General features: G+C 40.2%; 2 protein-coding genes across 2 annotated transcripts in view; both read left to right on the top strand.

The window, feature by feature from the left end:
- The window catches only part of RAD54B (RAD54 homolog B), a 63973-nt gene that overhangs the window by 15616 nt on the left and 26396 nt on the right, over positions 1-21961 (top strand). The gene's annotated exons all lie outside the window — the stretch shown is intronic.
- FSBP (fibrinogen silencer binding protein) lies at positions 1357-8234 on the top strand. Its single transcript, XM_030971269.1, has 2 exons — positions 1357-2499; positions 6762-8234. The coding sequence occupies exons 1-2, from the start codon at positions 2129-2131 to the stop codon at positions 7285-7287; spliced, it is 897 nt and encodes a 298-aa protein (XP_030827129.1). The 5' UTR covers positions 1357-2128; the 3' UTR covers positions 7288-8234.

Here is a 21961-nt window from a genome sequence, read left to right as displayed (position 1 = left end):
TGAGGTGGTCTAGAGAGCCTCTCCTGTGGACTCTGGGTCTCTCTCTCTCGCCCCTGGGGCCTGGGAGCAGCTGGACTGAGGGCTTGGTTTCTTTCATTTCTCTTGTTGGGGTTCCTCTGCCCCACACTGTTCATTTGTGCTCTTTGTGTCTGTGGGGAGGAGCCTTTAATCACTGACTTATTTTCGTCTCTAAAAAGTCAAGAGTCTGGGTGGGCACTGCACAACTGCTTCAACAGTGGAGGGTGCAGCGTAGGCTCACCTGTGACTCCTCAATGCTGATACTGCCAGAGTCTGAACTATGTGAAGCACATCCAAATTTTGTTCAGTTACTGAAGAACAACTAAGAACATGAATTAAAAAACCCCGAAACTCTAACCACCAGCTTTATATTCTTAATATTAGTAAAGTGCAAAGGGAGGGGAAATAGGAAAGGATTAGGTGTTTATAAGTAATGGTTTTCATACAGTGCTTTTAACCACAAGAGTATTTTATTTCTCAAATTTAAGTGTAATAGGCTTCAGACTATAAAATGCTTTATTTAATCTTTGCTTGAAAGCAATGCCAGCGAAGTGGACTGGTCACAGTTTTGTTATGTGGTACTGACAAGCCAAGTCTTAGAAATGGTTCCAAAAGTGCTTGTTATTCTAAATGCTAATTGATTTTTAGCAGTTAAAAGTCTCCCTTTGTTTAGCGTGAATTTCTTGTTTTGAATGCGGCTTGTGTCTGCTTTGGGATTTTTCCCCTTAGAGCAAACAAGTTTATACCTAGATCTTTATAGCCTTAGGATATTTCAAGCTATAATTATTTCTCTTTCCTTCCCCCTGCTTCTAGGCTCCCTTGTTTTCAAGGCTGGACATGTTAAGCTTAGGAAGCTGTTGCCACTATCTCAAGTGTTGTTTGTTTCCACCCTCCGGATCCTTTCAGTGGAGCACGTCATTTTTCAAACTTAGTTTTTGTTTTTTGTACTTGAGAACACCTTTCCTTCTATCTACTGCGTTTTCTCTTTCTCCAATTTGTTGCTTTAGTTTAGACCACAGAAACTTAAAGCCTTGCAAGCGTTTTTATGTGAAGGCTTGCTTTAAGGTGATACGTTGTTGAACAAACATTAGAAATGGAGGCACATCTTGTTAATAAAAATCAGATTTTTTTTTTTATCCTGAAAAAACGCCTGGATAAATGTAATAAAAGTCAGTTGTTTGCTGGTGGATATTGTGAAAACCCCAGTATCCACACGCTGTAACGCACTCGGTAATCTGTCACTGCCGCGGGCAGCCGCAGCCCTTGCGGGGCCGGCTCGCAGCCCCGGCCGCGGGGCGAAGCCGGGGTTCGCCCGGGAGCCGCCTCAGGGCCGGCGCGGCGGCGCTCGGGGCCCGCTCGCACCGCGGCGTTCGTGCCGCTCCTCCGGCGCCGGAGCTCGGCCGGGGAGCGCAGCGGGCTCTTTAAGAAGTCCCCGTGCCGCTGGCTGTCGCCGGCTGCCAAGTGCGGGAGAAGCCGAGCTTTGCGGCGAAGCCCGAGCGTAACCAGCCGGCTGGGGGAGATGCCGCCCCGCAGTGACTGACAGCAGGACCAGCTCTATGCAAATGGCGCCGGGGGCTCTGCCGGGGCTCTCTCTCCACACGCGCCGCCGCCTCTCGCCTCCCGCTCCCCGTAACGCGCCCTGCCTCGCACAAAGCAATTGTTGCTTTTTGGGGGGGGACGTCGTTACACGTAAAATCATCTCCAGCACGGTTTCAGTTTGAGATTGTGAGAGGGAGCTGGGAGATGTGTCAGAGCTTGTTACTCCAGCTAAATTAGGTAATTTTTAGCTGGGTAACGTGCTAATCTTTAAACCTTTATGTTTTTAAATCCTGCGTATGTCTGGTCTCTTCATACAAAAGTGTATTTTGCTTGTTTCTTCTCGCCTTCTTCAGTCTGAAGCCTTATGTAGGTCAGGCTTGGCTTAAGCAGATTTCCTGAACCTGCGTCAGCTTAAGCTGAAGGAATTTTAATAAACCCTCCCTTGTAGGCGTGGGCCTAAATGAGACTAGCCTAGTTAAGCCTGATCTTTTTCTGTTTGTGAAAAAGAGCTGAGCAGAGCTAGGGACTGCATGGTGGCTCCAGGAACGGCTTCCTTAATTCAAAGATAACAATGGTTGGGAAGGCCAGATCTTCTAATTTTACCTTATCTGAAAAGCTCGATTTGCTAAAACTCGTGAAGCCGTATGTTAAAATTCTCGAGGAACATACCAATAAGCATTCTGTAATAGTGGAAAAAAACAAATGCTGGGATATTATAGCTGATAACTACAATGCCATCGGAGTAGATCGCCCTCCTCGTACTGCACAGGGCCTGCGCACGCTGTACAAGAGGCTCAAAGAATATGCCAAACAGGAGCTATTGCAGCAAAAGGAGACTCACTCAGATTGTAAAAGCAGCATTTCCGAGCCAACCAAGAAAGTTGTGGAAATGATTCCACAGATTTCCAATGTGTGTTTAAGAGACAGGAGCGGTGTTCAAAGGTGAGACAATTCTTTTTATTTTGTTACTGAATGAAAATTATGGCGCCTCCTATCTACTTTGTAATGCTTTTGCTTGTGCCCAGGCACCTAAAGGAAGTGTTTATCAGAGAAAATTCCCAATTGGGAAACAATGACAAACATAATACTGCTGTTGTTTTATGAGAAGCTTTATGTTGACTTAACATTGCATTTATTTTTTTCAGCTCTTTCAAAGCTTGTTTCAGAGTCTTTGTCATACTCTGGAAAGTGAGGGTTAAGAGAGAATCAAAGAGAAATAGTAGCTCCAACCTCTACCCCTCCCCTACCTTTTAATAGGCAGATTATTCAAACACTGGCAAAGTGATGGCTATTCTCCTCCATTTAAGGTAATACTGCAGTCATTTTGCAACATATGAAACTGTTACCAGTTTATATAGGATTTTTAATAAAGTTAGTTCTCAGAACCAAGAAATCTTATTCACCTTTTTTCTCTTGTTTACTTTGGTGTTTGCATGTTATGTTTTAGCTAATCCCGAACCTTTAAAGAAAAAAAAAAACAAACCTGATTCTCCACACTGCAGTGCCTTTGTGAGTGCAAATGTTTTTTTAAATTATACTTTTCTTGTACTGATGATTGTTCCCTGAAGCTGGAGCAAAGCTAATAGCAGTCTAAACTCCGAGCAGTTCTGTGTCATATGTGAGGTAGTTTAAATACAGAGAGAAACTGAGAGGTACAGCACTAGAAGTTTTCTTTTTTTTTTTTTTGCAAGGTTTCTTTTTTTTACTGCTCAGTAAAGTGAGACACACTGTCTAGATTTGAGCCAGACATAATACAGGCAGGCACTGTGCAGGCTTTCTCCCACAGCTGGCTAATGCCCCTCATATCTGACTTGCAACACTCTGCTGGTTCTGTATTGGTCCTTGAGGGATCAAAAAATGCCTGGGTCGGATTTTGGTTCCTCCAGATACAAAAACTAAGCTAGGGAGTGGGGGAGGGAAGTCAAATAACTCCCCAGCAACCTTGAGAAAGCTCTGATTTTTCTTATTTTCCCAAGCAGATTAATGGGAAGCGAACTTTCCGTATTTTAATCAGATATACTGATAGTGAGTGCAGCAGCGTAACGCTCTAAGAAAAGCTGGCATGCGCACACTCACTGAATTGGATTCATGGTGCCACTGGTTGAACTGAATGGTAACAATTGTCTAAATCCCAACATGCCAGATGCTCTAAAAATATTCTGTTGTGGGTCCTTTGCGTAAAGAAGTCTAAAGCAACTGGACTGTGCTGCTGCTCCTGATGAATGCCCCTGGAGGAACCATTCCAAAGAATTCTCTGGAACAAAATGAGGCTTTTAATTGCACTAATAAAGGTTGCAGTGTCTTGACTACCAACTTTTGTAAGGAGGGGGAAAAAACCATAGTGTGAGAACTTTAGTTTGTAGATCGGCTTATAAAAAGCACTGACGCTGTTAGTGAATGATTAAGAGCTAATGATCTCCATAGTTTGTGTCCTGTAATTTAAACAATTTTTGCAGGTTTTTTTGGGTCTGGGAACACTGACTTGATTACTGCTTACCCAAAATGGTTGTTCCTAGGAACAGCCACTATACTGTGGGCTGAAGGAAAAGAACATAATTTACAAGATTATTTTTTTTGCCTGCCCAAATACATAATTATTTGATAGTTCTCTGAGTTGCATTTTACTCTAATTTTATAAACCCAGTGTTGGGTTTTAACTCACCAGGATATGACTTAGGTTTTGGAGGAGGGAAATATGACTTATAACGAGCCCAAATTCTTAATCGCACCTTTAAGGAATTTCTAGCTTGCTGTGATTAAATGAAACCTGGTGAATCATGGGTGCCTGCAGGCTTATAAACACCATGCCCCAATTGTGGTAACTGTTGTTTGTCTTTCTTTCAGTCAAGTTGTCAGAAACAACATTAGTAACCACTATACAGGCAGCTCTTTTGTTTCTCAATTCCTTCTTTCTCTCTTTGCTGTCTAATTGTTTTCCACTTAAGAGGCTGACTAAGGGGAAAAAAAAAAACAAGCCTCATCAGAGTTACCTGAAGATCTGGTAATTTTTCTAGTTCTGTGTGGATTACACTATTAAGAGCTGGATTTTTTCCACTGTTTAGAGGCTTTAGTTTATGCTACACAAAATCTCACCTTTCTTTCTTCTATTTAACCTCTCTTACTTTCTCTTTCTGCTCTCTCTCCATTTCCTTTTGTCAGAATGACCTGCTTCTCCTGCTGGTTGTTTCCACTTTTCTCAGGCTAGAAGCTGGCCAGGAGCCAGCAAATAAGAAGGAGAGAAGCTTTATTAGAAGCTGTGGTTGTGAAGAGGGGGAAAACTCAGAATTACACTCAGCACAGGGGAAAACAAGTGAAAATTTGTGTGCAGGATAATACTTCCTATGCTGAGAGGACTAAAACAATGTGAGAAAGAAGCATTTAGGAAAAAGTGAAGCTTTGTGGCATGAGGTAGAAGAAAGTAAGGTGATATAATTGATTCTCTATAGGCTGCTCAGGTAACAGTCAATAGAATTAAGCTTATCTTGGTTTTTTCTTCAGGGGATTAATGAAAGGTCAGTTTTCAATAGCTGCTTCAGATGGACAGTAGTTTTAAAAGAATTTTAAGATTAAATAGTTTGTGTGGTTGACAGGCTTTATTTTTGGAAAATATATTGCTCTGACCCTCATGGGCCTTTTTCCAACTGAGTATTGAGAAACTCATGCTTTTATTATAGAAAATGCATTTTCATGTTAATGGATGGCAGGCTAGGTCAGGGTCCTTCAGAAAATGCAACTATGATTGCTTATTTCTTTTAAACCCAGAGTTTTGAAGACCAAGGGAGAACCAGAAGTTAGGATCATGCTACCTTTTCATTAAGGATGTAGTGCATTTATGTGAGAACAGGATGTCTGAATTACATTTCTTCTTTGCTTCTGGGAATTTGAACCTACAGCTCTTACTAACCAGGATGACATTTTAATAATCAGATAGTTTCTCAGTGTATGGCTGTAGGGCTCTGAAGGCATTTTAAGTTGTAGAAAAACTCCATTGTTCACCCCCAGATTTAAGATGGCAACTCAAGTCCTCCAGGATTGGGGAGCATCTGTGAACGTTACGTTCATCATGGATCCACTTGCTGCCTTTGACTGCTAGCAGCAGTTTTTGAAGGGTTCAGAAATGTTTTGAGTCTGTAACCACCAGTTATAGCCTCTGTTTTAGACAGTCCTGGCCATGAGAGTGCACTGACTTGGCTGTCAATCCCAAGTTAATATATTTGTGTTCCCATGTAACTCTATACTGCCATCCCAGTCATGCTGCAAGTATTCTTTGTAGATCTGTACAGTAATAGATCAAGAAGCTGATCTGGCTTTAAAAAGCATTACCTGAATGAAGGAGTGATGTGCAGAAGTGTAGAGTTTCAAACACAACTGATGGTAGACAAGTGTCAGGAACAGCTTGAGCCATTATTATCATGAAAGCCAAGGCAATGCCAAATCATGATTTGAGATGCTGCTGACTCAGGGATTTACACAAAGCCAGATGAGTCAAGTGGGTGTTGTTCTTTAAAAAAGAAATGCACAGAACTATAACCTGTTCTTAATGGAAACATTTCTGTGTCTTGAAGCTTCAGAAGAAATATTAAGATGGACGATTCAAAGAGAAGGAGCAAGGATTAGCTTGGCTCCCAAATCTACTGGCAAGGGTTGTCTTTTAGGCTCTGGTTTCTTTTCCCAAGGCTCTTTGTGTAATTTTATTTAGTGATTATTTTATGTTGAAAAAAAACCCTAAATACTTGGGTGCATGAATCAGAAACAGAGCACATTAAAACAGGGGGATACAAATAAATTTGGAAGATGGGAATGTTTCTGCCATAGTTCACTCCATCTAAATTAATGTCCTTTTAAAATCACCTTTTACATTACATTAACATTTTCCTCTCTTACTTGCATGACTTGGTGCTGCTTTTTTTTTTTTTAAATATAGTTTCATGTGTCATTAATAGCCCTTCTTGCTTCTTCAGTGTCAGAGGGGCCTACCAGATGAGGTCTCTATTTTCTGTACTGCCTTTAGAGCAATAAAATCTGAGTAAGACAGGGCTGTGTCTGTGTGGTAGAAAGAGGGGCACAAGTGGTGTTCAAGTAATGGAATAGAGTCCCAGGCATAGATAGCAGAGTAGTATTCAAATGAAGCTTTGGTTACTTACACCTATGCCTTTTAAAATAGTTTTTAATGGATTATTTAAATATGATTTTGTGTGTTCTAGTGCTAGTATCGATAAAGAAACAATTGCTGGTACCAGTTCACCACAGGCAATGTTGGATCACCATCCTGCGACAGTCATGATGGACTTGCAGTCAGAAGAGGATGTCAAACCTCCTCCTTCTCTGATTATAGACTCACAGCAAAATGAGAACTTAGAACAAGAGGAAGAACACCAGCTGGTGCATATTATGGAAAGGTCTCCTTCAACATCAGTGTCTTCAGTTGATATGAGAGTGATGATGTCTCCTTCCCCTGTACCAAGAAGAGATGAGTTTTTTAGGCTTGAGGTTGGAGAACGCTTTAGACCAATGTGTGGTTATGACCCACAGATGTTACAAATGCTGAAAGAGGAGCATCAAATAATATTAGAAAACCAAAGAAAAATTGGTCTTTATGTCCAAGAAAAAAGGGATGGTTTGAAAAGAAAGCAGCAACTGGAAGAAGAACTGTTGCGAACAAAAATCAAAGTAGAGAAGCTGAAGGCAATACGACTACGCCGTGATCTGCCAGAATACAGCAATATCTAAATATTTTATTACTTCTGTCATATTCTTTGAAATACTTGATAATAAATGCAAAATTGTTTCTTATTTTAATATGGATGAATCAAAATCTGGGCTTGAGACATGAAAGCATATGTTGTTTAAGTACCTTAGAAAAATACCTTGTGTGGGTTTGAATGCACCAACTCTTCTGGTCTAAAGTATAGTCAAATCCATGTTTAAGTGTTTAGATTGATAAAAATCCAAACTTTAAAAACATTTCCACTTATCTCTAGAGTTTTGATGAGCTAATGGAAATTTAATTCAGTTCTTGTTAAAAATTTGGTCATATACATTGTTTTTTCATATAATCACCTTTAATAACTTAATTAAGTTGCAGGTAAATAAATGCATATAAGAAGGAGAAATAAGAGGCCATGTTTAAATGTTTTATTCTTTTTTATTTGGTAAATCTTATGACAGTAGTGACGGTTTGCTGATATATCAGCTTGGAAAACAAAATTACTGGATTGTTATATTTTTTTAATGTTCAGTAGACAGTTGAATAAATGTACATCTTTTTAAAAGTTGATACTTTTTAATTGTTTCCAGTGGAGAAGTGTTTCCATAGGATGTTATCGAAATAGAGACAGTGAATGCAACACTTGGTTTTTAAAACTGCATGCATGTGTAATTTGTGTGTACAGTTACCATGATTGTGTATTCAGTTATAGTAATTATACTGGTGATCAACCACATAAATATCTACTTTGCTCATTTGCATGCATAATTACTGCAGTGCATGTGCAACCAAGACAGTTGCAGGTGCCTTTGATCAATATCACTATGACTATAAGCTACTGAAATAAAATAGTTTCTGTATGTAAGTAACATGTGACTTGAAATCAACAGCAGATTGTGTTATTCTGGGTCCCTTTTATAGATCCTGTTGTTCCCATCTTTCGATTAGTTTCAAATAAAAAGCCCCAAATGAAAACAAAATTGATTCTTCTATCTGTCCTGGTAGCAGCTGTTTCCTCTGTAGTTATGATCAACTTTAATAACTGGAAGAAAAATAAATGAAAAATATCAGTCCCAGATGATTAATTTCTTCATAATTCTTAGTCTCCTGCCTGTTGTGAATGGATCCACAGCTGCCTTAGACCTCTGGCTCCTTATTCCCTGTAACAATGCTTTCCCCTTCCTCTAACCTTTATAGCAAGAAAAGGAAATGAAGGACAGCATCAAGGAAAAAGACAGAACAAAGGAAATATAATTCCTCTGGTGCCTACCATCTCAGAGGGGCCCAACAACAAAATGAACAAAAGCAATAGGAAAGAGACTATTTCTTCCTTGCTCCTGTCATCACTGTTTTCCCAAATTGGTTTCTTTCTCCACTCCCACAAACCTCTGCATGCAAGCATGGGGCAGTGGTTTGCATCAGCAGACTCTCAGTGAGGTAAGCCTCACACCTTGTTGGTCTTCTGAGTAAATCAGATACCACAGGGGTACGTACTTACTGAAAACTGAAGACTGGAAGCATGTAAGCATAGTAGAGGCGCGAATGGCACTTAAAGAATTGTAGTTAAATTTTGTGATATAATAATCTGGACTGTCACTGCCCAGTATAACTTTAATAAGTTTCAGGTAGGAAAAGTAAAGGGAAGCAAGTCTTTTATTTACAAACTGAGGAAAACTATAGACAGTGAAAACAGGTGTTGACAATCTGGAGTTCCTCAAAACTTTTTCAGTTGTTTTCTTGAGAAGAGAGTACTGTTAAGTGTTCAGGGAATTTTTGTGTGTACTGAAAATGATGATGCCTGGATAAGTGGCCTTTGTTCCAGTACAGTCCTTGGCTTTCTGCTGTGTTTCTTAGTTCAAGGACATTGATCTGTTTTTGTGTAGCTGGAAATGCTTCAAGGAGATACTCACTTCTCTGAGTTTACAAGAATCAAAATGCTGGCTTTACTAAATAAATATAGATTTTATTTGTTCTGCTTCTCAGAAAAGGGAAACAGCACTAAATTATCTGCCCTTGTCTTGTAATTTGGAAATGTCTGATCTTATCCTTTCAGTTGAAAATCAGAATTCTGGTTTCTAGTGGTAAGGAATTAATTTCTAGTTTCTTTTCTCATATATTATGCAAATGAGCAAGTTTTTAAGAGTTCATAAAATAATTCCCATATGGCTTATTGTCTTGCAGTGGTTTTGAATTATAGGTACTCTTAACACTGACCATCAAAATGCTCTGGAGACTTTAGGATGTTTTCTTCTGATGCTATATGAAGAGGTGACTTCCAGGGTTTCTACTAGCACGGTATTTTTATTTCAAGGACTAGAACTAGAGGAGTTTTCAGTCTTGGGAAGCTTATAGTCTTTTCTCAACTGGCAGGCAAAGTAGTTGCAAAAATAGGACCCTGCAAAGAGCAAAGTTTCCCTTGTGTTCTTGATGTTGGAAGGGGAAGGATGCAAATGAGTGAAGAAATAAAACGCACTGTCCCCTTACAGGTGGTGTTCTTCCATGTTTCGTTGTTCTGACTTTGTGTCACTTGTTAGTGGAAGACTTTTGTTCTTTTCTGCAAGCAGCACCTCTAGTTCAGAGATCTCTTTTGCTAGATCTCTAGTTCAGCTTCTCATTTGCTGTGTTCTCAGTTTTGTTTCTTTTGACTTTTGGGAAGCTTGGGAAAGGGGGAGACATCTCTTGAGTGCCCACGGAGCTCGCTCCTTCCTTTACTAGTGAGATGCTTATTTCCTTTCACTAGAGAAGTGTTTCTTCCTTCAGTGCCATTATATTGCCCTCTCAGTTCAGTGTGGTGCTGACTATATCTTATACCTCTCTGTGTTGGTGGATTTGCATTTCTTTCCCACTCCACATCTGCTTTGCAGTATCAGGTTGTCTTTCTGAGTCAGACTTCTCACTTCTCCATGCCTGTTCCTGGTTTTTTTCCATGTATTCCTAATGTTGGGTACATGCACCACAGCTGTGGCTGGTCCTTCTGGACCATGAAGTGCTATGAATTTTTACTGTTCCAGCAAATGATGCTGTGCTAGCATATGTGAAAGGGATGGTAGGAAACCCTTCCCTCCTTCGCCCTCATTCTTATCCTCTTACTCCCTTTGCTACATCTGGCAGTGCCATTCCCTGTCTGCATGTTTATAATGTACAGAGTACAAGCAGAGTAATTTTAGGCAAGGACAAATTTCTACCATATGTTCGTGTCCTTCTACTAAGATAACTGCAATAAACAGGCTGTAGGAGTAACTTAATTCCAAACATCTAATGGATTTATGTTTAGGATTAGAATAAAAAATTGTACCTATGATAACTTTGTGATAATTGTGATAGCATCTTGTGTAATTTCATCTATCCAAGTAACTGGTTAGCAATCAGCCTATAATTTCATCACTGCTACCTAATGATCTTGCTGTTTTTGTTCCTTCTTCCCCCTGTAAGCTTTTGATTCCTGTGGAATGCTTGTTCTTAGATGAGAATTCTTATCAGGTAAAAATGGTAAGAGAGAACACTCCAAGACTGCAAGAGATTACTTGTAGCTAATTGCAATTGTCATACCCCTGTTTTCTAATATTTTCCACTTAACTAGCTTAAATTTATTTCTTTCATTTGTACTTCTACACATTCTCTGACTTGGGATTTCCCCCCTCCCCTAGAATTAATATGCATAAACTTGAGCTTGCATACTGTTGTCTTTGGGCAAACTTGTGCTCACTGGATTTCCTGTAGTCAAAGCCATTAAGTTCCTTACAATTAAATGATAGTTGTTTCTGAGTGGGAGGAAGAAACAAGAAATTGTGGTACCCAGGCTGCTTGGCTAAGCTGTCTTTTAAAATTTCCTATGTCTTTTTTTAAAGTGCTTTAGGATGCTTCCATGTCAATTTTAACTTCACTAAAACAACAAAACAGTTAGTCAAGAGGATGATAAAGTGTTGTTTTCCTAAGATGTTGATTACTTTTCCATTTTGCTTATGAAAATAAAAAGAGGCCTCTAAAAAGAACACTTTTAGCATTAAAATGCATTAAATATAGCTTCTCAGTGTGTATACCTAACAAGGAAGGCCATTATTCTGTTTTCAATATCTAGGTCTTAAATAATTTGACAAATCTTACTGCCTGGGTAAAAAAAAACCAACAAAAAAAGTGCTGTTTACAGTAGTTAAAATAATGTCTGTTAGCTGTCTGTGTAATACAGGACTAAATTTCAATCATTCTGTGACCTCTTTTTCTGTGTTTTATCTCTTACTAAAACCAAAAGTATTTGCCTTGGTGTCAACCTGTGTGTAGTGATGCTTGCTCTTGAATGGCATCCAGTTTGTCTGGGTAAAGTTTTTCTCCAGCTAAAGATGCAGTTTCCTGAAGTTCCATTGAGTGCTCACTAACAAAATGTGGATTCTTCCTTGTAAAACCTGCAGTTGTCCAGTGGTAAAATAGTTGAAAACCTTGCTTTTGATTTGTGTGTGTGTAGGGGGGGGATGAGGCTTAGAGAACCCAAGGAGAGCTCAGCCGTCTGTAGGCATTGGCATTCCCCACTGCCCCTGCCTTTCTTCCATGCTATGGGATTTTCACTCTGTTTTTTCCCAGTGATTGCACAGAATGATTTGTTGATGCATCCAAATATCTCTTCAGTATAACACCTTGTTTGAGTCTGTATTACTCACACAAGAAGAATATAATATAGTTTTAATTGAATACTTAATCAGCAGTTACTCCACATAATTTATGATTTCTATTTGCTCTTTAACACAACTGCAGACTTGAAAAATGCTGCTGATTTTTTTTGTATTTTAGACATGTAATTATATCTTTTTTGAAAAGGAGTCATTGTTTCCTGGCCACTCCCTTTTGGCTCTTGATTTTCATTTCTAGTTAGGCACAGTAACTAGCATAATTTGACATAAATATAATGGAAAAACAATTCCACTGGCTTACATTGCCCCTCCAGATTTGGTTGACTTCAGAGCCCAGTTTGGTTAGGGCTGTCATTTTGTTTACAGTATTCCGTGTTGCCATTTGCTTGCTTTGTGTGTTGTTGAAAGAGTCTTGTCTGTATTGCTCATACTTTCGCAAAATATGTAAATTTTCAAAGTTTGGAACTTTCTACATTCTTGAAATAAGTAAACCAGCTTATAAATTACTGATTTTTAAACTTTTTTTTTAGCTTTCATTTAGCAGAAGCACTTGGACAAAGTATTTATCTAGTTTGGGGATGGGGAGAAGGAATGTTGGACTGCCTGTGGTTAGTTGCTACAGTATTGTTTGTCCTGCATTGCATCACATAACAACTTGCAGTAGTGTCAAGTTGTATTTGTTGTTAATCACTGCATATGTCATGTGAAAGAAATAATTCATCATAACTCAGCAGCAGTTTGCAGATACATTTTCCATAGGCCATTTGTTGATACTATAAAGAACGCCATTTTGTAAAGTCAAAGCTTTTATGTGTGGTACCTAACACAGATACAGGATTAAAACCTGTATGTTATATTGCTATTGCTGTGTTCTCCATTCTAATATGGCATTTGTTTCAGGCTGCACTGTAAGCGACCCCCAGACAAAATTGAATTGTAAGCTCTGCAGGTTTCACCCAAGTAATGTCTGCACTGCTTTGCACTGTGAGGAGGCTTTGGCAGAAGGCTGTACATGACAAGATGACCTTAGCAGCATTAACTGTCAGTTTGGCCAAGCTACTTTATGCTGCTACCTCCTCTCAGGCTAGAGTGTGTGTGTCCTATATATGTGTTTGTTGATGACTCATCTTTTTCCTGTGAAGCAAATTGCAGGGAGAATACTCTGTTTAGCATATATTGAATTTTTCTCATCTTTCCTTTGTAGTGTTCTGGTTTCCCTGTGCTTTTGAAAAAGTACTTGAAACTTGGCATCAAGCTGGTCTTTGGGCATTCATATAAAACCTCACTCAAGTTTGTCTTAATTTGTAAGTCATTAACAAACGCAGAAGGTGGGCGTTTTCAGAACAAGTTTTTTACACTTTGGATGTAGTCTGTAACAACTGATTCTTAGGAATCAGGCCTGTCTAGCCTGAGCACATTGCACTCTTGAGAGTGGATCAGGGAGTTCTCAGCTCTGAACACCTTGAGTGAAAGCAAGAAAATGTGTCTGTAGTTCTGCCAATAATGGGACAGACAGCCTCAGTGAGGGAGCCACTTTGTTTAGATCCAGGGGACTGCAGATGACAACAAGGATCTCAAGCACATGCACCCTTCTTTTGGGGCAGTAAAGATTTCAGAGCTGTTGAGCTGTCCAGCTGGATGGGTAGTGGCCCAGCAAAAGCCTGGAAAATACGGGTTGTAGCTCTGTGATTCAGAGTGCTGCATAGTGTGTGTGCAGAAAAGGACTGGACTAAGTTCATTTAGGAAATTTAGCCTTTGCTGTTGGTTATAATTCTTTCTGCTAGATAAAATATATTCCTTTCAGAATAGTTTTTGTTATGTAACTATATGTGCTAATTTGCTGTACTTGAGTTTTGAAAATACACAATTCCTAAGTGAACTTCTGAGATGGCACTAAAGATGTTTTTCAGCAGTGCAGAACTTAAATCTACTCAGAAAGTTTCAGATACTTTAGCTCTGAAGATCTTATGGCCATCTCTAAAGCTTGTTTTCAAAGGAAGTAGAGATAAATCTAACCTTTTTCTAAATCTCATGCTTCTCTCATGAGCGTGCCCATGCACTTATGTTTGTAGGCACTCATATACCCAACGAGATACACATGGGGCTGTTGATAAGAAGAGCTGCACGTGCTGCAGAGGCTTCCCAGTGACACCAAGGGTCAAAGCAGTCCTTTGGGAATAGCAAGTAGAGCTGGGCTGCTGATGGAAAGCTGCCACATCTCCATGTCTTCTAGCGTTTCCTTATATAATGGTCAGCTCAAGACCAAAAATAGGCAGGGTTGACATAAAGTAGGGTCTGTTAAAGGCATCACAAATTTAAGGCCTCCTGCATGGAATCATCTTATTAATTGCATTGGAATTTCAATTCAATATTCAGTTTTCTTACATCCAGAGCCAACAAAGACAGCACAGTAAACACCTTGTATCTCCACAGTGATTAATTTGTTCTGTTCCCTCCTTCATTTTCCTGGTTCTGTTTTGCTTTCCTAGTAAGAATTACATCTAAAGCTCTAGGTTTTTGTGTTTGGGCCATAAATATTACTTTTCTGCTTGGACTACTGAATGGATTACATTTATGTAAATCAAAGTTATGTAACTTGATTTGGAAAGATTACTTTTTCCCTTTCCAAATATTTCGTCAGCCACTCTGCAAGTAATCATTGCTGCATAACACATGAAAGTTCTAAAAAGTATGACTCATCCTTTGTGTGCCTCTTCACAGGGTAATGTCATAAATTTTAAACAGTCCTGTTTAAATAATTTAGGACAGGAATATGTTGTGTTTCATGCTTATGACAGTGGGCATAAGTTTTATTGATTACTTGTACCAGGAAAATCAAAGATGGCCATTAACAAACACAAACAGGACATTAAAAGTGTTTTTACTTCCAGTTCGTGCTAAAACAGATGTTAATATGCAGGATATGTAATCTTAATAAATCCCTTTCTGCCTGCTTGCTTTTTGTTACTGATCTGTCTTTGCATTTCAGAAACAGAGATTTTGTACAGTACAGAAATAGTTCTCTAATAGTTTTCTAAAAAAAAATGATAGAAGTAATAAGAAATGCTTAAGAGAATACCAAACCACATATTTTCAAAGTACATATGGGTTTAGCTGAATACTTTCCATTTACACTTAAACACAAAAGGATGAACACTTACATCTCTGCAAACTGCTTCCAAAAATGACTGCTTTTTGAGAAGGCTACAATTAGCCTGTGATTGTGTAATAGTCTATTAGCTATTTTTTAATAATGTGGGGGTTTTGGTAATTTAAATATTTGGAATATTTTCATATCACATTTACACTCTAATTTATTGCAATAACATTCAACATTTACAGAACCCAAGAATAAATTTTGCTTTCGGGTCTCATTTCTGCATTTATTTTTTGAAGTAAAAACCCCTTTACTTGACAAATTAATCAAAACAACTTCCAATGTGGATGGCAACATTAAGAAGTATAGTAAACAGTCGATTTGGATGGCATTTGACTGGTTCCAATGTTTTACTGAGCTGATCTGGCTCACTGCGCCGAATGATGCCTGCAGCCTTTCAGAATTCTCAATGATGCTGGTTTTTCCTTTGATAATAGGACTTGCACATCTATTTCTGTAGACCTGACAGAAGCTTTCAGCTTAGTTCATTAAATTTTTACAGTGAAAGCTGGAGTCAGTTGGATTTTTAGACAGCTGAGAGGTTTAGGAAGAATAGTTTTCTGCCATGGATCTGTAATTTTAAAAGTATGTGCTCTGCATCCTCCCTCTTCTACAGCTGATACCCTTAAGAGGTGAATGTTTCATTAAATGGTGATGAGAGGACTGCTCCTACAGGTTTGAATTAAGTACATCTGCCAGCTCTGTTATTGTATATAGAAGGCTCCTATTTGAAAATAAAGCGTTTAAAAACTCACAAATAACAACCTGAACGCAGTTTTCACATTCTGTTGGGTATCACCATTAGGTACGTGATTAAGGATTGTATTTCTGTGGGCTTCCTTGCCAGTTCACAGAATGGACTGTGTCAACTCAATGAGTCACTATTCAGTATTTTCTTTCCACCTCTTTGTTCAGTTATAGAGCTATGCCTTGTTCTCTGCACATTTTTCAAACTATTTTGAATTATTTAGCTAATTTTTTTTTAATCTGGTGCTCATTGTGATAGTATCTGAGTGCCTATGAGATGTAATTGCATTTCACAACATCCTTGTGAGACAAAAAGTTGATGCAATCTCCACTTCTAGGAGATAAAGCGCGAGTTGAGGCAGAGAGAAAAACACCAAAAGGCCCTACTTTTATGAATGGTGCAGACTGAATCATGGAGGACTGCATTGTCCCAGTGCTTTGGGATACTGTACAGTTAATCTTTCCCAACCACAACTTCCAGTTACACCCATGAATGTTCGCTATTAATACAAATGAGGCGGAATCATAAGTCAGGCGCTCAAACAAATATTTACTGCTGAAAGTTGGGGTTAAATGACTTTCTTTACATCACAGAGAAACTCCAGAAGGCATGCAAGTAAAGTCCAGTTCTTTAAGGCATTATTCAGCTTATCTAACCATAAAGTTTGACTATCTGTCCTTGCAGCCTTGTCCATCCCACACCTTTTGCAATTTACAAGAGAGCAGTGCAGGGATGGCAGAGGCAACAGCAGCCTTTTTTCCTACTGCTGTTCCTGCCTTTCCAGCAGTTCAGTTCTCTGCACTGAATGAACAAGAGGTCCCATGGCAGTGTAGTGCAGCATGCTTTCTCTGAAGACTTTATCATGGATGTTTATGCACAGTGGGGCAGATCAGGTCACTGGAACACCTTATTTTTGACATCTTCAAACTTTGCTTGACTTCACAACCTTCAAACTATTCACTTGATGAAGATGGGTCATAGGAGTGGTGGGCAGGTGGGTAGCATAGTTTCTTACCGTAAGGTTGTTAATTTTTTGGGTTTTGGAGCAAATTAACATTTTTAAAAAGATTATTCTATATAATTAGGTATTTTCATCTATGTAAGACAGGGTTGAAAATCTTATATTTCCCCTTTAAAGTAATAAATTTCTGCAGTAAGACATCACTGAATTCAGTGTACACCATTAATAGCAAGGCATGCAGTGATTTGCCCAGTGAGTTTTGCCCAAGTTTGATGACAGCAAAGAAATTGAAAGACCAAAAATTTTTTGTGTTGATGAGCAGAAGGTACTGAGGGGACTTCCGGGAAAGTGACACGATGATTCAAGCTCTAGCTCCTGCTTTGCCTATGTGGACTTGTCCACTAGAAGATATTTGTCTGATTCTGGGTCTTCTGCTGGTCCTAAACTCAGAATTGATCTGGGTTTGTCTTGCAGGGAATGATCTGTGTAATGGATCCAGTTCAGGAGCTTAATTACCTCCATCTCTTATGTTGTGTCTAAACTTTCCATTGCAGCCCTATTCCTATTCCTATTCCTATTCCTATTCCTATTCCTATTCCTATTCCTATTCCTATTCCTATTCCTATTCCTATTCCTATTCCTATTCCTATTCCTATTCCTATTCCTATTCCTATTCCCAAAGGAGCAGCTACCAAACCTGAGTCTGGCCTGTTTACCAGGACGCTGTGTTTATGTGAGTGCCCTTCATGTCTTTGTGCAGTCAGTGCCCTTCTGTGCTCAACTGCTTGCCATTTTTTATGGGACAATACCATGTTGTCTTTAGTTGGTTTCTTCTGTTGTCATTTTCCACTTCTATTTTCCCTGTCATTGCCTAATCAGCTCCTGTTCTCATTTTTTCCTCCCAAGTGTTCTGTGATTTCCCTCAGTGTTTTCCAGCTGTACATTTTCATAGTAAATCTTGCATTTTGAGGGTCAGAGATGAGATGCAGTAAGTTCTTTTTTTTTGCACCACCTCCTGCTCAGAAAATTCCAACTCTCTTCTGGTCCCTGACTCTTATACTGGACCACAATCCCAGTCTGCCTGAGTGATTCTCCCTAACCATCTTCCTAACATATCCTGTTGTTTTCTTACTCTTTTACTCCCTGTCTGGTTTCTAGCCTTTCCCTGCATGCTGTGCTTCCAGCTTAGACTTCCAGTCTTTTACCGAGTTGCCAATTTTCCGCTGGTTACACCTCAGCCTTCCTTTCCCAGCCTTCCTTTCCAGCAATAGTCTTTCTTGTTTTCAGGCTTCATCTCCAAAATTGCTTTTCCTTGTAGCTGGTCCGTGTCCCTTCTGCCATCCTTACTTGTTTGGTGCCAGGAGAGAGGAACATGGTCTGAAGGAGAAGGCCGTGGAAAAATTCCCTGCTGGAATTGTGGAAGAAACTCAGCTTCGGTCTGAGCAGTGAAAACTGTGACTACAGAGAAACCTGTTCTCAGCCTCAGAGCATGTCCAGTGTGTAATCCTCAAGAAATTAAGCTGTAGATACTGTACAAACTGCATTTATTTCTAAGAGCTTTTAGATCTCAGGAATGGAAAAAGTTTTAGCTTAGCAAAAAAAAAAAAAAGTTATCTCCTCCACAGATTTTTAGATTCTTTGCCAGAGCATTGAATTAGTAGAGCTTCTAAAAGAAATAAGAGTTCATTGTGGCTAAGACTGGATTAATCTGTGATTTTTTTTCTTATAAATGGTGATTTTTCTTTCACTGCCAGTTTTTATGAACATTGTGTGGGTGTGTGAATATGTGTGCTTAAACTGAGACAGCTAGCATGGAAGATGTACTATGGATTCATGGAGGCCTGGCAAAGTTATTAGCTATGAAGATCTGGGAAAATTATTAGCTTTGTAAAATCAAATCTACTAAAGAAAATCCCCATAGTATTGCATGGTCAGGAATCTAGAGGCTAGTTTGATTGGCATTTCAGATTATTAAGAGACTTTGAAACAGAAGTTTTAAAATATTAAATTTTTTTTATCATTTGGATTTTTCTTTAAAAATAATTTTGGATTTAGAGCAATGATGTGTTGTCCAGAGAAAATATTCCTGCTTGAAATATCGTTCTTCAGGTGAGTTTGTTATCTGTGCTCATACATGAGAAATTAATTACAAATACATTTTGTCTTAGAAAGAGAGGTCCAAAGCACTGGGTTGTAATCAAATTAATCTGAAATGTAATCTCAACTGTCATTGATTCCTGTAGGTTTAGGGCAAGCCAGCTTGCCTCTTACTGTTTGCACTCCTCCTGAGGTCTCACAGAAGTTCCATGGGAAGAGTTACTACATTTTTTTTCCCATCTTGGAGGCACACTGATATACATTTACATGCTAGCATAGTATTAAGTTTATTATTAGACTGAAATAGCTTTGCAAGTGAAAGATAATGCTATCTGACTCATATTTCTTTAAATATGCCTGGGATATCTTAGGAGTGTGTGACATATAGATCTTCCATAGGCAACTAGACATTTAACTGCTATGTAAATGTCTGTTCTCAAAATGTTACAAATTAATTAAGGAACTTTTCGGTTACTTCCTCTGCTCAGAAGAAGGAGATGGTGCAGGCTCCATGGAGCAAACTGATGGCACCTGAGCAGAGTCACTGCAGAGGCTACAGAAGAGCAGTGGCATTGAGTTTGGGCTGTGGTTCATTCAAAGCCTGTCTCCTTTTACTGCAGTTCAGATTTTTTTATTTGCCGCCCTCTACTTATTAATTATTCCTTTGTGCTAGAGTGCAACTTGAATCAAAATTGTCCTCTCTAAGCTGTAATTTTTGCATTGTGCCAGTACTTTTGATTGAGAAGATTCAGAGCAGTTGAGGGAAAGCTCACCTGTTGTTTCATACCTGCTTATTGTCATGGAAGTTCAGGTGTGAAGGTGATGGGTAACAGAGGAGCCATAGTTTAAAAATCACCCCAACCTAAAGGTAGCTTCTACAAAAAAGATGGGCAGCCTCCCAGCCTCCTTGGTCCTAGCTGCACATACCCCTTCCCTGTATTGGCTGTATTTGGTGATGGGATCCATTGGGCTGGCTTTCCTGCAGCTGGTGGATGAGAAGCAGAGCAGGACAGGGAAGGAAAGGTGAGCTCATGGGCTTTGGCAGCAGCCTGCACTTGGATGGGGTTAAGCCATCCGTTAAACCACACCTAGGCCAAGGTGCCAGTGCCCGGCTCCCTGCAGTGTGCCCCTCTGGAGTGCTCCCTGCAGTGTGCCCCTCTGGAGCGCTCGCTGCAGTGTGCCCCTCTGGAGCGCTCACTGGAGTGTGCCCCTCTGGAGCGTTCACTGCAGTGTGCCCCTCTGGAGCGCTCGCTGCAGTGTGGCCCTCTGGAGCGTTCACTGGAGTGTGCCCCTCTGGAGTGCTCCCTGCAGTGTGCCCCTCTGGAGCGCTCCCTGCAGTGTGCCCCTCTGGAGCGCTCACTGGAGTGTGCCCCTCTGGAGCGCTCACTGCAGTGTGCCCCTCTGGAGTGCTCCCTGCAGTGTGCCCCTCTGGAGTGCTCCCTGCAGTGTGCCCCTCTGGAGCGTTCACTGCAGTGTGCCCCTCTGGAGTGCTCCCTGCAGTGTGCCCCTCTGGAGTGCTCACTGCAGTGTGCCCCTCTGGAGCGTTCCCTGCAGTGTGCCCCTCTGGAGTGCTCACTGCAGTGTGCCCCTCTGGAGCGTTCCCTGCAGTGTGCCCCTCTGGAGTGCTCACTGCAGTGTGCCCCTCTGGAGCGTTCCCTGCAGTGTGCCCCTCTGGAGTGCTCACTGCAGTGTGCCCCTCTGGAGCGTTCCCTGCAGTGTGCCCCTCTGGAGTGCTCCCTGCAGTGTGCCCCTCTGGAGTGCTCACTGGAGTGTGTCCCTCTGGAGCGCTCACTGGAGTGTCCCCCTCGCTCCTCAGGGCGACGCGTGTGCTTACGGTGCTGAGCCACAGTGCCCTGGAAATGGACGCTGGGGTTACCCCGGGGAATCTTTCACAGTGCAGCTGCTTTCTTGCTGCATTGGGAGTCACCTAATGCACTTAATCGATGCATTTTCTCTAAATCCTGCTCATCAGAAACTGGTTAAACTGGTTTGCCATTGGAATGCTCCCCGTCCCCTCTCCTGGATCCTGTCCCGATTTCTGTAAATCATCACCTTCCTGAGGCTGCTGAAACTTTTCCTCATATCAGCGAGGCTGTGGTTTATATTTGGAAACCTAAGCCCTTGTTTTCTCAACCACAGAGAGAAAGCTTTACTTGTGGGAGCTTTTCAAAGCCTTGTTAGCCATGACTTTAAAGTTCCCAAGCCCTTCCTTTGGGAGCAAAGCCATGTCTCTTGCCACTGTTTCTTCATGGTTAAGCAAACCTCACTGCCAGGCTGGGCTTTTGGCTGCTTGGGAGAGAAATGAGTGGGCATAATTTCCTGATGTTTCTCATACCACAGGGTATGCATGGTTGCTGTTACTTATTAGTTTCACTCCAAACTGATTAACAGCAGAGCCCAGAAGGTACAATTGCAGTTTGTCTTCCAGTGTCTCAGCAAATCCAGCTTTATTTCAGATCCTGGTCTCTGAGCAGTAAGGGGTTTCTGTTGAATCCACTGCTTACTGTACCCCTATATCAAAAACTGAACTTAGTTCCTGTGCATAACATGCCATTCTCATTTCAATTCCTGAAGAGCTCATGACACTGTATTTATTGAATTTGAATATTCTGCTATTGCACTGGAATAATCTTTAAAGTTAAATAGGTGTGAAGCTGAATACAAACAAAACTGATAAGATTAAAAGAAGGTTGAATGCAAGTACCTAATCGGCATTATTGGTGAACAGGTTTAGGTTTTCTATGCAAGGAAATTATGTGAAAGATAATTTTGAGAGGATGTAATTATTTTTACATAGAAATGTTAATAAAAAAAACAACATTACGTTTTTATCTGAAAATATGCTGTAGTTATTGGCAAAAGGAAGATAATTTATGTAGCATAGAAACAAATTGTTGTTGACTATTTGTGTAAACAGAAGTTATGGTAATTCAGAAGACAAATTGAGGGAAGAAATCTGAATATTGCAGAAGCTATAATGTTTTATTTTCCCCATAGGAACATGGTAGTATTGCGTGGAATATTGGTGCCCAGTTTGCTTCTTAGTGGAGACAGGATGCTTTGGAAATCTTCAGCAAAAGTCACTATAACAAAAGGCTGTCAATTTCCAACT

This window comes from Camarhynchus parvulus, chromosome 2, assembly GCF_901933205.1.
Source record: "Camarhynchus parvulus chromosome 2, STF_HiC, whole genome shotgun sequence".
Classification (NCBI taxonomy): domain Eukaryota; kingdom Metazoa; phylum Chordata; class Aves; order Passeriformes; family Thraupidae; genus Camarhynchus; species Camarhynchus parvulus.
This window is presented reverse-complemented; position numbering and strand designations above follow the sequence as displayed.